At 42.8% G+C, this 12,439-nt stretch overlaps 1 protein-coding gene across 11 annotated transcripts in view; it reads right to left on the reverse strand.

Moving 5' to 3' along the window:
- Positions 1 to 1,641: 1,641 nt before the first annotated feature.
- Positions 1,642 to 12,439, reverse strand: part of NKTR (natural killer cell triggering receptor) — a 38,187-nt gene continuing 27,389 nt past the window's right edge. For 9 of the 11 annotated variants that reach the window (XM_059838510.1, XM_059838483.1, XM_059838473.1 and 6 more), the window contains 6 exons: positions 11,870 to 12,015; positions 8,033 to 10,969; positions 7,358 to 7,453; positions 7,171 to 7,230; positions 5,758 to 5,856; positions 1,642 to 4,026 (listed from right to left, as the gene is read on the reverse strand). In XM_059838510.1, coding sequence (XP_059694493.1) covers positions 3,948 to 4,026; positions 5,758 to 5,856; positions 7,171 to 7,230; positions 7,358 to 7,453; positions 8,033 to 10,969; positions 11,870 to 12,015 — 3,417 coding nt within the window. In that variant the 3' untranslated portion in view covers positions 1,642 to 3,947. The remainder of the gene's footprint in view (positions 4,027 to 5,757; positions 5,857 to 7,170; positions 7,231 to 7,357; positions 7,454 to 8,032; positions 10,970 to 11,869; positions 12,016 to 12,439) is intronic. The other 2 variants (XM_059838501.1, XM_059838494.1) reach the window with 1 other exon arrangement.

The following is a 12,439-nucleotide window of genomic DNA, read 5'->3' on the forward strand; positions in this document are numbered from 1 at the left end:
TGGGAAGGGAATCTCTTGGCACAGAGAGAGTGCAGGGAAAGTCTGTTTATGCTGTGGCTTTGTAAATCTGTGATTTATAAGTAGTTGTTGGAGAGGCAGATGGGTCATTTAACGTTGTCTCATTTGAGGCAAGGCACTCACCTACAGCTGGAGACAGAGCCACTCCACAATATCCTGTGGATAACCCATTCCCAGAATAACCCCAGACCTGCCCACCAAACCTTGCTTAGAACCTTTTTTTTTTTCTTTTTGATGAAATCACTCCTAACTGAGCACTAATTTCACCTCATTGCAGGATTTCAGACCTGTTTCAATCCTGAGCAGTCCATGCTTGGGTGTCACCACTCTATTTTTACCCAGCACTACTCCAGCCCTGCCTCCACAGCCAGCTCAAGGTGACAGCGTGACCTCCACAGCAGCAGCACCTGAGAGCAGCCCTGGGATCCCCAGGATTGACTCCTGCAGGGAACACTGCTCTGGAAGCATCAAAAACATTGTGTTCTTGAAAGAAAGGCTGGTGACTACTTCTAACACCCTGCTGGGGAGGGGATTCTGCCCCTTCACCCCACCCTGCAGTGCTGTGTCCAGCTCTGGGGTCCACAGAGGGCCATGGGGATGTTCCAAGGGCTGGAGCCAGGCTGGGAGAGCTGGGAATGTTCCCCTGGAGAGGAGAAGGCTCCAGGGAGAGCTCAGAGCCCCTTCCAGAGCCTAAAAGGGCTCCAGGAGAGCTGGAGAGGACAAGGGATGGACGGACAGGACACAGGGAATGGCTTCAAACTGAAGGAGGACTGGGTTAGATGAGACAATGGGAAGAAATTCCCAATTTTCTCTGCAATGGTACAGGTCTCCCAGAGAGGCTGTGGCTGCCCCTGGATCCCTGGCAGTGTCCAAGGCCAGGCTGGATGGGGCTTGGAGCACCCTGGGATAGTGGAAGGTATCCCTGAGATCCCCTTTAAGGTCCCTTCCAACCAAGTCACTCCATGACAAGTTGGTTTAAGCTGCCCTGTGACACAAGAGCTTGTCCAACACTCCCCATTTCATCTGCTCCCCCTCCAAGGTTAGGCAGTGCCAGCTTATCCAGAGCACCCTGAACACCTTGGAAACACCAAGGAACCACCTCCCCTCATCCTCCTCACCTCATGCCAAAGGCAGTATTTCCACTGCAATCCAGTTTCTGTGGAACAGAAGGTCTGAAAGCCTAATGCAGCAGTCTGCAAGTAACCACATCTGCTGCCCTGGGCTAACAGCACAGCTCCAATATGCTGAGGGAAGGGTCTGGGAATGTGCATTTTGGGAAGGGAGGTTCAGCAGAGTGGATAAGCTCAGCCCATTCCCAGATTTCCATGCAGATCTGTTAAGAGTTTCTTTTCATCAAGGAGAGGAGCCTTTTATAGATCTTGAGGAAATGGTGAGACCTCAAATCACTTGGAAATTTCAAAATATTTGTTCCTCCAATGACTATTATGTAAACCCAGAGTCCTGCTGAGGAACAGCTCTCCTATGTAGGTCAAGAAAAGGAAAAGCAACTTGGGTCTGAGTCTTGCAAGGGACAAAAGTGGATTCTGAAAGTGTATTTTTAATTTTCCTGCCTGTTTCCTTCAAGTAGCACCACGGATTTCTCCGGATGTAGAGAAAACAGCATTTGCAGATATGTACAAAAGTTTATTTTACAAACAGCAACTACTTTGGAATAACAAAATTGCAAAAACATAGAGCAGCGTTAGAAAACCAGCTCAGGGGGACATTTTCCATCTGAAGCACAATTAAACAGATTTCACTAAGTAAAAATACCCCCAGCCCTTCCCTCAGCCCCTCCCCAACCATTCTCTACCTGATGGAATTTCTTCCTAAATCTCTGACTAAAGATATGCAAGACTTAGTGACAGTGCAGTAATTTTTGATAACTACAGTTAATTGTTTCTTGTATTTCTTCTTACCTTTTCCTGGCTTTAAAAAGTCAAATCAGATTTGAAATATGGTAAAAATCTGATCCTGAAGTAATATTTTCACTAATAGGTATTGAATAGCAATGGTTATATTTGTATATTTTGAGAGACCATGAACCCTCTAGTTCTGTTTTCTTAGAAAGGGGAAAAAACCAAGACACAGCTGTACTGAAAATGATGAAACTACAACAAATATCATTGAAATATTTGTTCAGGACTCTGAGATGGCTGCTGCTGTTAGAAACAAGTTTGTAAATGTATCCTGCCTGGGGTATTAAATGCATTTAATGCTAAAAAGCATCAGAAGTTTGACAAAGGGTGGAAAGGTTGCATGCAAACACTTTGTCACTAAACTAGTAAGTGTAGGAAAGGGGTAAGAGCAGAGATTTGGGTACTTCTGGAAAAGTGAAAAACCTCCATGGCCAATTCAGTGTCAGGAATGTGCTGTGGGTGGGCAGAAATGCAGGGAATCATCACCATCTCCCTTTGAACTTGCTTTTCATAAGTGTACCAAAAAAAAAAAAAAAAATCAAATTTGGGGGAGCTTAATTCAATCGAAGAGAGAAGGAATTGATGCCTCAGTGAGAAATTACTGCTTTTAATTTTCAAAGCTACTGGGTCCTGATGAGATTAAGAAAAATAATTTCCAATATTTGAAACTGAGCAAATGAAAGCATCTCCAGATACCACAGAAAGTCAGTAATGGAAACTGTTATGGTACAACAGTGCTCGTTAGCTCTCATCAAACTATGCTGGTTTTGTCACTACAGACCCCAATTTCCAGGTTACATCGTGCCATTAAAAAATCTGGCTCTCAGAACACAACTTTCTAAACACCCCCAAAAATTTTACAGATTATTTTAAATCAACTGAATCAGAATATTGCAAGAATTACTCAATGGTCTTCAGCTTGAATCTATTTTTTTTTTTTTTTTTTTGCAAGCCATTTGCCTGTAACTTAAATGTAATTTTTGGTACTAAACTTTACTTTGAAGGTATTGTTCATGCTTTTTATGAGGCATCCCAGTATTTCTGTAGTCCTGCTTTAACAAGATATAGTTCAATATCTGCAATATCTGATATTCCCTATGGTGAATGGGATACAGAGCTTTTATAAAGGAACCTTTATGGCTGGTTTTCTCCAAAAATTATCATGTCAGTGTTTGAAAGAGTGCTTTGGACAAACTCATGACACACTCATGGTTTACAACATTCAAAATGTGTTGAAGGATGCCAAGCACTGTAATAGGAACTGAAATCAAAGTCAGGAAGTGTTTAGAAACACATCTTTAGTCTCTGAAGGACACTGCTGTTCATCACTAAATTCATAAAAAGTTTAGACAGGTTGGATATTAAGCTCCAAACTCATTCATCATACTTTTGCTCAGTGCTTGTCAGCTTGACAATTCCCACTGGGCATCAGCTCACCTTTTCCAGCAGAATTCCAGAACACCACAGTTCAGGAGGGATTAAGACAGAGTGGCAGGCTTTGTTTTCCTCACCTATATCCTGTACAGAATGCAATAATCAACAATCAAGACAGAATGGAAACAGCTTCCAGCAATAAAAAAGCATTTTCATCAACTAGAAATGGCAGCCTTTTTAAGAAATTGACTTCACAGTTTAATAGTTGCTAGCACATCTTTCCTAAGGTGTTTATAAACAGACTTGAAGACAGTCCTGACTGCTGCACCCAAAAAGTGGCAGCAGCAATTCACCTAAGTGTAATACATGGCTTGGAAAAGCTGATTCAAGGAAACCAAACTGGGGTTTTTTATTATTATTTTGTAAAAGTTGCATTTGACATAAAAAAAATAAAAAATAACATCAGCTGTCGAGCTCAGTCCTTCTCTCTGTAAGCAGAGTTGAGTTCACTGTTAAACGGGAAAGTTTCAGCTAATTCAGCAAACAACCTTCACTTGTGACACTGTCAGAAGAGTTTTTTTGAATATAACACTGAAAAAATTCTGGAGCAGAGTTTCCATCCTCAAAGGAACATTCTCAGCTGTATCTGCTGCTCTCACTGGGGCTCCTGTTGTTGGAGTAGCTGCGATCGCTGTCGCTGTCGGAGCCGTAGGACCTGCAGGGAGAAAAAAAAGGATTTAAATGCCCCAAAGCTGCAGTCTGAGCTTCAAATTTAAAACTGCATCATGTCAAAAAATTGTCACAGGTAAGAAAACACACCAGTCTTTTACAGGATTGTATTTCTTTTAAGTGAAGGATTCATTAAAGGATACTCAAAAATGGAAATAATCATTAAATTCATACGATGAAAACTCTGTAGAACTCAAGTCTGTTTGTAACTTCTTGCTTTCTCTGTTACAGCTAAAAACCATCCAAAATTAGTGGTTTTATGAAAACTAATTGAGCTGAGTGAGAAGTGTATTTTAACAAGAGGAATTTTACACCGCAAGCATTTCTCAACTAGGGTAATTTCACAAATCCTTGATTGATAATTTTTATTTTCTTGTTTGAAGGAGGGTCTTAAAACTTCAGCCCCATAACCACAACAGAGGTGTGCTTGTGAGTCTGCAGTGTGGAAATTGTATTTAAAATGTTTTGGCTCCTCCAGACAAATTCCAAGCTCAGCACCTGGCCAAATGTCAACACAGAGCCCAGATGGTTTCAGACAAGCCACAGGACAAGTTCAAATTACACAGAACAAGCTTTCAGAGATTTTCCAGCCCCCTGCCTGTAAGGGAAGCTTTCTAAGCGAAAGGTGAGCAATTCCTAATGCCACACTGAAGCTCCTCAACATAATAAAGCAATGGTTTTTAAGTTTATTTCCACATTCTTCATTAAATCTCATTAATTTTCCCTCCAACACAAGATGAAAGTTGTCTTGTGCAAATGGGTGAGAGCAAAGTCCATTAAGAGTTGGTATAAAAATTCATATGAATTTTTATACCAACTCTGTGAAAAAATTTAGATGAAGAGAGAATGAAAATGTACAGTAGTCTTAGAAACCTGATTTATTACTAATAGGGGGCATATTAAAAGGTATAAAACAAATAATCAGTGATATTAAATGTATCTACAACTCTCCATATCTCTGATCTCTGTGAAATGTGCTCACTTACACTTATATAAATCCCCTGGACTGAGAAGAATAAATTTTATTCTAAATTCAGCAGATTTGCAGGTAAAAATATTCTTTCAAAATACATTCTACAAAGTTAAAAATTAAATCTCAATTGCAGCAAAACTTTTAATTTCCCTTCCAGATTGTTTTAGATCCACTTCTGCAGCATAACCAAAAAGAATTTACCATACAGTGGAATTCTTTGCATACCAGGCAGCTTTTACTCCATAAGAGAGCCCTTGAGTTAAATCTTGTGAGCTATGTGGGTTTAAAAAACCACTTGATATTATTTAAAAAATACAATAAATCAAATCATAGAATCATTAAGGTTGGCAAAGACCTTTGAGATCACCAGGCAAACCCAGCCCCACTGTCTTCACTATTAAACCACATCCTCAATGCCATTGCCCCAAGTTTTTAACACTTCCAGGGATGGGGAATTCATAATTTCCCTGGGAAAAGATGCTAATTTTGAATGCATGGATACAATGAACTGGAAATCAACTTGTCCTTATCCTGGCTGCTTCCCCATCCTCCTATTTGAAATGTCAGAACTTCCGATTTCCTCGCTCACACGCACGCTCTGATTTTAATTAGAATTTGGTGAATTATTACTTTTGCTGAGTGTATTTCTTATTCTTATGAGGAAAAAGCAGCACTCTGGCCTTGTTAAACACCCTCTGTTTGTGTTCAGCAAATCCTTGTGCACCCAAGCTGGGTCAGACCCACCTGGATCTCCGGTCGTAGCTCCGAGATCTCCGGTAGCTGTCGCTCCTCTTGCTCCTGCTCCGACTCCTGCTGTAGTAACTGTCATAGGTGTAGGACCTGCTTTAGAGGGAGCAAAAAAGTAATACTGAATTCACAATTTCTGGTCTAAAATGCTGGTTTAAAGGATATTTATATAGAGATATGAGGGGATGTACAGAAATCACTGTCAAGGATGTGGCAAACAATTCTACGCTTTATGAAGGTTTCAACACAAAAACACTCTTTAAAGTAGCAGTAAAAATCTCAATTTTTATTAGGAAGGACATAGTAAGCCTTTAAAAGCTTTGTGCTGTCCCTTGTTTTCCTAGTAAAATTCTTCTTTGCTGATACTTCTGAAAGCAAGCCAAGCAATTCCATTTATAACTCAATATTATTTAAAAAAACAAAAGCAAATGTGTTCACTACTACTTATAGCATTACCTACAATTGTAATGCCAGGATGGTCTGGTTATTTTTAGCTTTTGAAAGTGTCTTGTGTTCATTTTGCTTTGATTCAAGTTGCCATCATGATATTATAATAATAGTTTTAAGTACTACAGATCCCTGGAAGTGTCCAAGGCCAGGCTGGATGGGACTTGGAGCACCCTGGTCTAGGGGAGAGTGCCCCTGCCCATGGCAGGGGGTTGGATCATCTTAAAGGTCCTGCCTAACCCAAACCATTCTGGGATTTTATGAGATAAAAATAATCTTTAAAAGTATTTTTATAAATAAATATGTATTTAGATAAGCATTTGTATTACAGTATGTATAATAAAATAGGGAATATGTGAAATATATAATAGTCTCATAGACAATAATTATATAATAAAGTGTATTTTAAAGAAATGCAAATAAAAGTACACTTGTACTAAGATGATTTGATGGGCAGCATATTTCTTGCAAGAGTTTGTATAAAAGGACAATCTGATGCCTCAGGTTTTAGCTTTTCTATTTTTCAGACTCTGTGCTGCTTCAGTGTGTGGGTCTGAGCTTCACATCAGGGGATGGTGAGCTCTGTGCACAGAGCAGGGAGACAAAACAATTCCTGCTCCAGCTGGGCACCAAGGACAAATGAGCCAAATCTCAGCCCAGGAGCACAAACCCCGTGGGCTGGAGAGAGAAAAACAAGCAGGGTGGGAGTGCCTGGGCTAGAGCTGGGCTGGGACAATGAACTGCAAGGTGCAAATGGAGCAGAGCTGATCCCAGGGAGAGACCCCGGGAGCGCTCGTGCATTTTGGGGCCATTTTGGGTCATCTTGGGTGCAGCCCTGGCTGGGCTCTGGTGCTGCCCAAGGTGCATCCATGGAGGAGATCCTTGGAATCAATCCCTGCTTTATTCTTTAGCTCTGTCCAGTCTCTGTTCTAGCTCAGCCTGCACAAGACATCAAATCCATACCTGGATCGACTGTGGTGCCCATAGGAACTGCTCCTGGATCGGCTCCTGCTGTAGCTCCGACTGACAAAATCAAAACCACAGAGGGGTTTTTAGTCAACAGAAACCAAAAGTGCTGAAGAGGGCAGGGGAGAGAGGGAACAAGAGGAGGAGAACATGTTTGGCACTGTTTCCAGATGGATGAACTCACCTACGGCTCTTGTAGCTGTGGTAGGAACTACTCCGGCTCCTGGAGCGATCTCGGCTGTACCAGCCCCGGCTCCGGCTCCTCGAGTAGCTCCTGGACCTACAACCAAGGACAGCAAGAGAGAACACAGCTGAGGAGAAGAGCAGCAGAAAATGGGAACCAGAAGAAGTTCCCAATCTTTAGCTTTCTAGCTAAATATTTATACTTGCTAGGTGATATGGCCACTGAGTTAATCCAAGGGCTGGAGCCCCTCTGCTCTGGAGCCAGGCTGGGAGAGCTGGGAATGTTCACCTCGAGAGGAGAATGCTCCAGGGAGAGCTCAGAGCCCCTTCAAGGGCCTAAAGGGGCTCCAGGAGAGCTGGAGAGGGACTTGAGACAAGGGATGAAGGGACAGGATAAGGAGGTCACTTCACACTGACAAAGGGTGCCCAGAGAAGCTGTGGCTGCCCCTGGATCCCTGGAAGTGTCCAAGGCCAGGCTGGATGGGACTTGGAGCAGTCTGGGATAATGGAAGGTATCCCTGCCCATGGATGGTCTTTAAGGTCCCTTCCAACCCAAACCACTCTGTGGTTCTATAACACAGGGCTGTTAAAAAACACAACCTGGAAAGCATTCCTTGAAAACATAGGAACATTCAACTGGCCAAGGCCGGCTGTGGGAGCAGCACATGCTTCTCACCTGTATGAATATGTAGAACTTCGGGATCGACTTCTCGAGTGACTGTAGGATATGGACCTTGTTCTGTGTCTGGATTTAGACTCAGATTTACTTCGTGACCTGCTGAGACTCCTGGAAGGGCTGTTGTCATCTCTGCTCGGAGATTCCTCCTCACTGGAACTTTCTTGGTTCCTTGGCCGACGATTTAGCCGGGCTGTTTTCCTCACTTCATCAAAGAGAGATCCAGGCCTAACTTTATTTTTTGCTTTTATTTCAATTCTTAAACCTGCTGGTTTAGGCTCTGGTGCTGATGCTACATTTTTAACCTCCGTGGCTGTACTGATTGTTGCTGGTTTTAAGTTACCAACACCTTGCAAAGGCTTCCATTTATTGTCTATCATATTGCTTGGTGTATTTTCAGAAATTTCACTTTTTAAACTACAGTCTTTAGCACCAGACACAGGGGCAGAGTTATTTTCTTGCCTTCCTGTTTCTTTTTCTTCTTTAATATTAATAAAGTCTCTTATGTTGTTTCCCAGTTTGACAGCATCTTGCTCAGGGGTCTCAACCTGCAACTCTTTTTTAACACCAGTACTTAAAGGTTTAGCAGTGAGAATGACAGGAGACAAAACATCCACATCCACCTTCCCCGGAGAGTTACGATCCGGAGTACAAATCTCCATGTTGTCATCTGTCTGAATAATATCTTCCAGCCCATTCTGGTTATTTTCTTCAGCTTGTTTAATCTCACTCTTGCAGGCAGCCACGCTTATTCCTGAGTTTAAAATACCAGTTGAAGTGCTTGTTTCAATGGGCTCTTTATTAAGGTTGCTGCGATCTGGTGAGGCCCCACATGTGGTGTTTTTATCTAAAAGGTTTTCATTCACACACGACTTTTCACCATTTCCCACTTTATCTGTGACTATTTCATCCTTTTCATAAACTTGTTTTTTATCCTTTATGTCCCTGCTAAGCAGCTTTTCTTTTTTATCATCCTTGGTGACCGGCTTTTCATTTAACTCATCATCCTCTTCTTCCCCAAACTCAAGGGGGGGCTGCCAATGAAACATTTCTTTTCTTTTCTGGACTTTGTGTTTTTTCTCCTTTTTGCCTTTCGATTTTTCTTTTGCTTTTTTGGAATGTGATTTTTTAGGGGTCTTTTTCAACCCATGTTTGTGTTTTTTCAACTTGCCTCGAGCGTCTGCTGAGCTGGAACAAGAACTCTCAGACTCAGAAGACGACAACTGTTTGCTTGTCTTCCACGTGCAGTCAGAACCCAAAAAGCCCTCTGAGGAATTGGATTGTTTCTTTATCCTTTTGGTAACACTAAGCTCTGTGTCAGACCCTGAGGTGGCCTCTCCTTCTTCTTTCCCAGAGGAGGGTCTGGAATCCCCCTTGTTATGCTTTGCCTCTCCTCTTTCAGAGTTCGACTCCGAGTCCCATTTGCTACCTGAGTAGGATTTGCGTTTTGTTTTTGCACCACCTCTGGGCTGCTCCGAGCATTTCTCCTTAGCTGCTTTCTTTTTGGAGTGATCAGAATCCCGCTCACCCTTGGCTTTCTCCTCCCCTCTCTCAGACCCTAAGCTATTTTTATCCTGTTTCTCAGCATCCCCTTCTAACGGAAAGCGACCTTCTTTTTCTTGGACCGCTTTGGCTTTGGCAGAGCGCTCGCTGTCGGAGGACAAGTCTGAGGATGACAAACTGTCACTCTCCTTCAACCCTTGGGAAGACTCATCGTAGTCCTTTGGGTGCTTGTAAGGCAAAGTGCTATCAGAGCTCGTTTCCTGCCTCACTTTGAGGGCCCGAGCTTTGGGATCACTGGATGTGGATTTCCTTTTGCTCCTGTGCCTGTCCTCATCGCTGAGGGAATAGTCGGACGTGGACTCGCTGTACCCCGACCTGTCACTGCGGTATTTACTCGGGGACGGTGACCTGCCAGAGGAAGGAGATTTTGTCCTCGAGCTCGATGGGCTTCTAGACCTTGAGTAAGATCTTGAGTAGGAGCGGCTTCGAGAGGACCTGCTCCTGGACCTGGGCCAGCTCTCCGAGCTCCTGTCGCTGCGGCCTTTGGAATAACCGCTCCGATCGCTCTCGGAGCTCCTCTCCTGCTTGCGATAGGAGGAGGAAGTGTTGGCCTCCTTAACCACCACTAAATTGTAATTAGTTTGGGTGGGAATTAAGTGGGTTGTTTTAGCTTTCATTTCCTGAATTCGCTCATACGATGGCTTCCAAGGTTTCTGCCCAGGTTTCCACCTTGAAGGTGGGGGACTGTCACTTAAGGGTATGACAGGGAGGTTTTCTGGGACAACTGGTGGCACGATAACCTTGTCACTGGGCAGGATCACTGCTCGGACAGGCTCAGCAGTCTTGGTCAGCTTGGTGTCATTTAACCGTGCTGAAATATTTCGTGGAGAATTGGGAACAGTCTTTTGCTGCCTGGGTTTAGAACTTGACCGCGACCTACTCCGAGATCGTGATGATTTAGAGGCTGATCTTGATCTAGAACTTCTTCTGGAGTAAGATCTTGATTTAGATCTAGACCTGGATCTGGACCTGTAGTATGATCGAGACCCTCTGCTTGATAAAGATGACAAGCTCTGGTCTTCCTTATCAGATTTAGACCAGTCCCTCCTGGATGAACGCCTGGAAGACAATGAGGAAGAACGAGATTTCCTCTCACGATCACAAGATGATTTTGTCCTCCTATGGAAGGAATGAGAGGATTCTACATCTGATGAGGCTGATGTTTTCTTTTTCTTTGTTTGCTTGTGCTTCTTGAAATGCTTCTGCTTTTTAGATTTCTTTTTATGCTTCACCTTCTTCTTCTCCTTCCTGTGCTTCTTGTGATGGCTGGAGTATCTCACAGTGCTCAGATCGGCATAACCATTATGGGACCAAGACCTGGATCTCCGGGATGCACTTCTCTCATCCCATCTGCTGGTACAGGGGTCACTCAACCTGGAAAACAAAGAAACCTCAGACTAAGTGCAAAAGCTTTAAAAACCTTTAGATAAATTAGGTATTTTTAAACTTTAAATGAAGTAAGTTTACATAAACCCTAGCAAACACTTTATTACCAGAGAATTGCTTTGAGTTCCTTACACTCATTTTAAGATGTAGAATTGCATCACTATCAAGAGCTACTTCTCCCTAAGATATAAATCAGCCAACACAAGCAAGTTTTGCATATTTTAGGACTTGTGTAAAGAGATTTAAAGTTTAAATTGCCTCAGTCTGCAGGACTTCGACCTCTACAAAACAGGATCTTTAAACCCCACTTAAATAAAAAAGAATAATCTGAAACATTTGCAATTATGCACTATATAATATTTTTAAGTTTTCCTTTTAAGATTTATCCCCTGTAATTTGGCAGAAGCTCCTATTTAGTATCAAGCCATCAGGAATTCTGGAGAGCTGACTTCCATCCATCACACAGTTTCAAAGTGCTGAAAGAACATACAACTAAAACAAATAAAGACTTAGTGGATTTGATTGTTTTACTCCAAAGAAACTGTGCAATCCACTTTGAGGAGAAGGAAATCACTGAATCCTTAAGGTTGGAAAAGATTTTTAAGATCACCAAGTCCCACCACCTGGTTCAGCACTAAACCATGTCCTCAGGTGCCACATCCACATTTTCTGAGCACTTCCAGGGGTGGTAACTCCACACTTCCCTGGGCAGCCTGCTCCAGCGTATTCTGTGAAAAAAATAATTTCCTAATATCCAATTTAAACCTCCCCTGGCACAACCTGAGGCCATTTCCTCTCATCCTGGAACTGCTGTGGTTACATCCACACAATCAATGAGGGCTTGCCAAAGGCCAGGAGATCTCAAAGCTGTGGTGCTGAGGCTCTTACTTGTCTCCTTTGCTCCACTTCTCGCCGCTGGGTGCTCGGTACGTCCGCAGCCTCTGCATCTCCTCCTTCCAGTGGGGAGGGGTCTCGCTGCTCTCCTCGTCGTCCGACTCGGAGCAGGAGCGCGACCGCGGCGGGGTGTGATAGCGCTGGGACAGCAAACACACACAGCTGCAGCAAGGCTTTCCTGCACAACTACTGCATCTTTCATTCTTTTTATATAGACTTTGAAGCCTGAGAGAGGCCAGCAGCTCAGCCAGCTTTTGGAATCATGAAAGGAAGAATCAAGGAAGAGGCCATGGATTCCAGTTTGGAATAACGCAATTACTGCAGATAACCACCCTTGTTTTTAAAGCACAGATGTTTCACTTCAGTCACTTTTCATGGTTTGTAGGAGCAAAGACAAACCCCATTTCAAAAGTTACTGCTGTTCAACTCTTCAGAAATAGGAATCCAGATTAAGTCACTTCAAAGCAATTAAAAAAATAAGAAACTGAACACAAAAAAAAAAATCACAAAAAAACCCCCAAACTCTTTCACAAAAAAGAGCAATGAAGCTTCACATTTAAAAAA

Source organism: Haemorhous mexicanus, chromosome 1 (assembly GCF_027477595.1).
Source record: "Haemorhous mexicanus isolate bHaeMex1 chromosome 1, bHaeMex1.pri, whole genome shotgun sequence".
Taxonomy (NCBI): Eukaryota; Metazoa; Chordata; class Aves; order Passeriformes; family Fringillidae; genus Haemorhous; species Haemorhous mexicanus.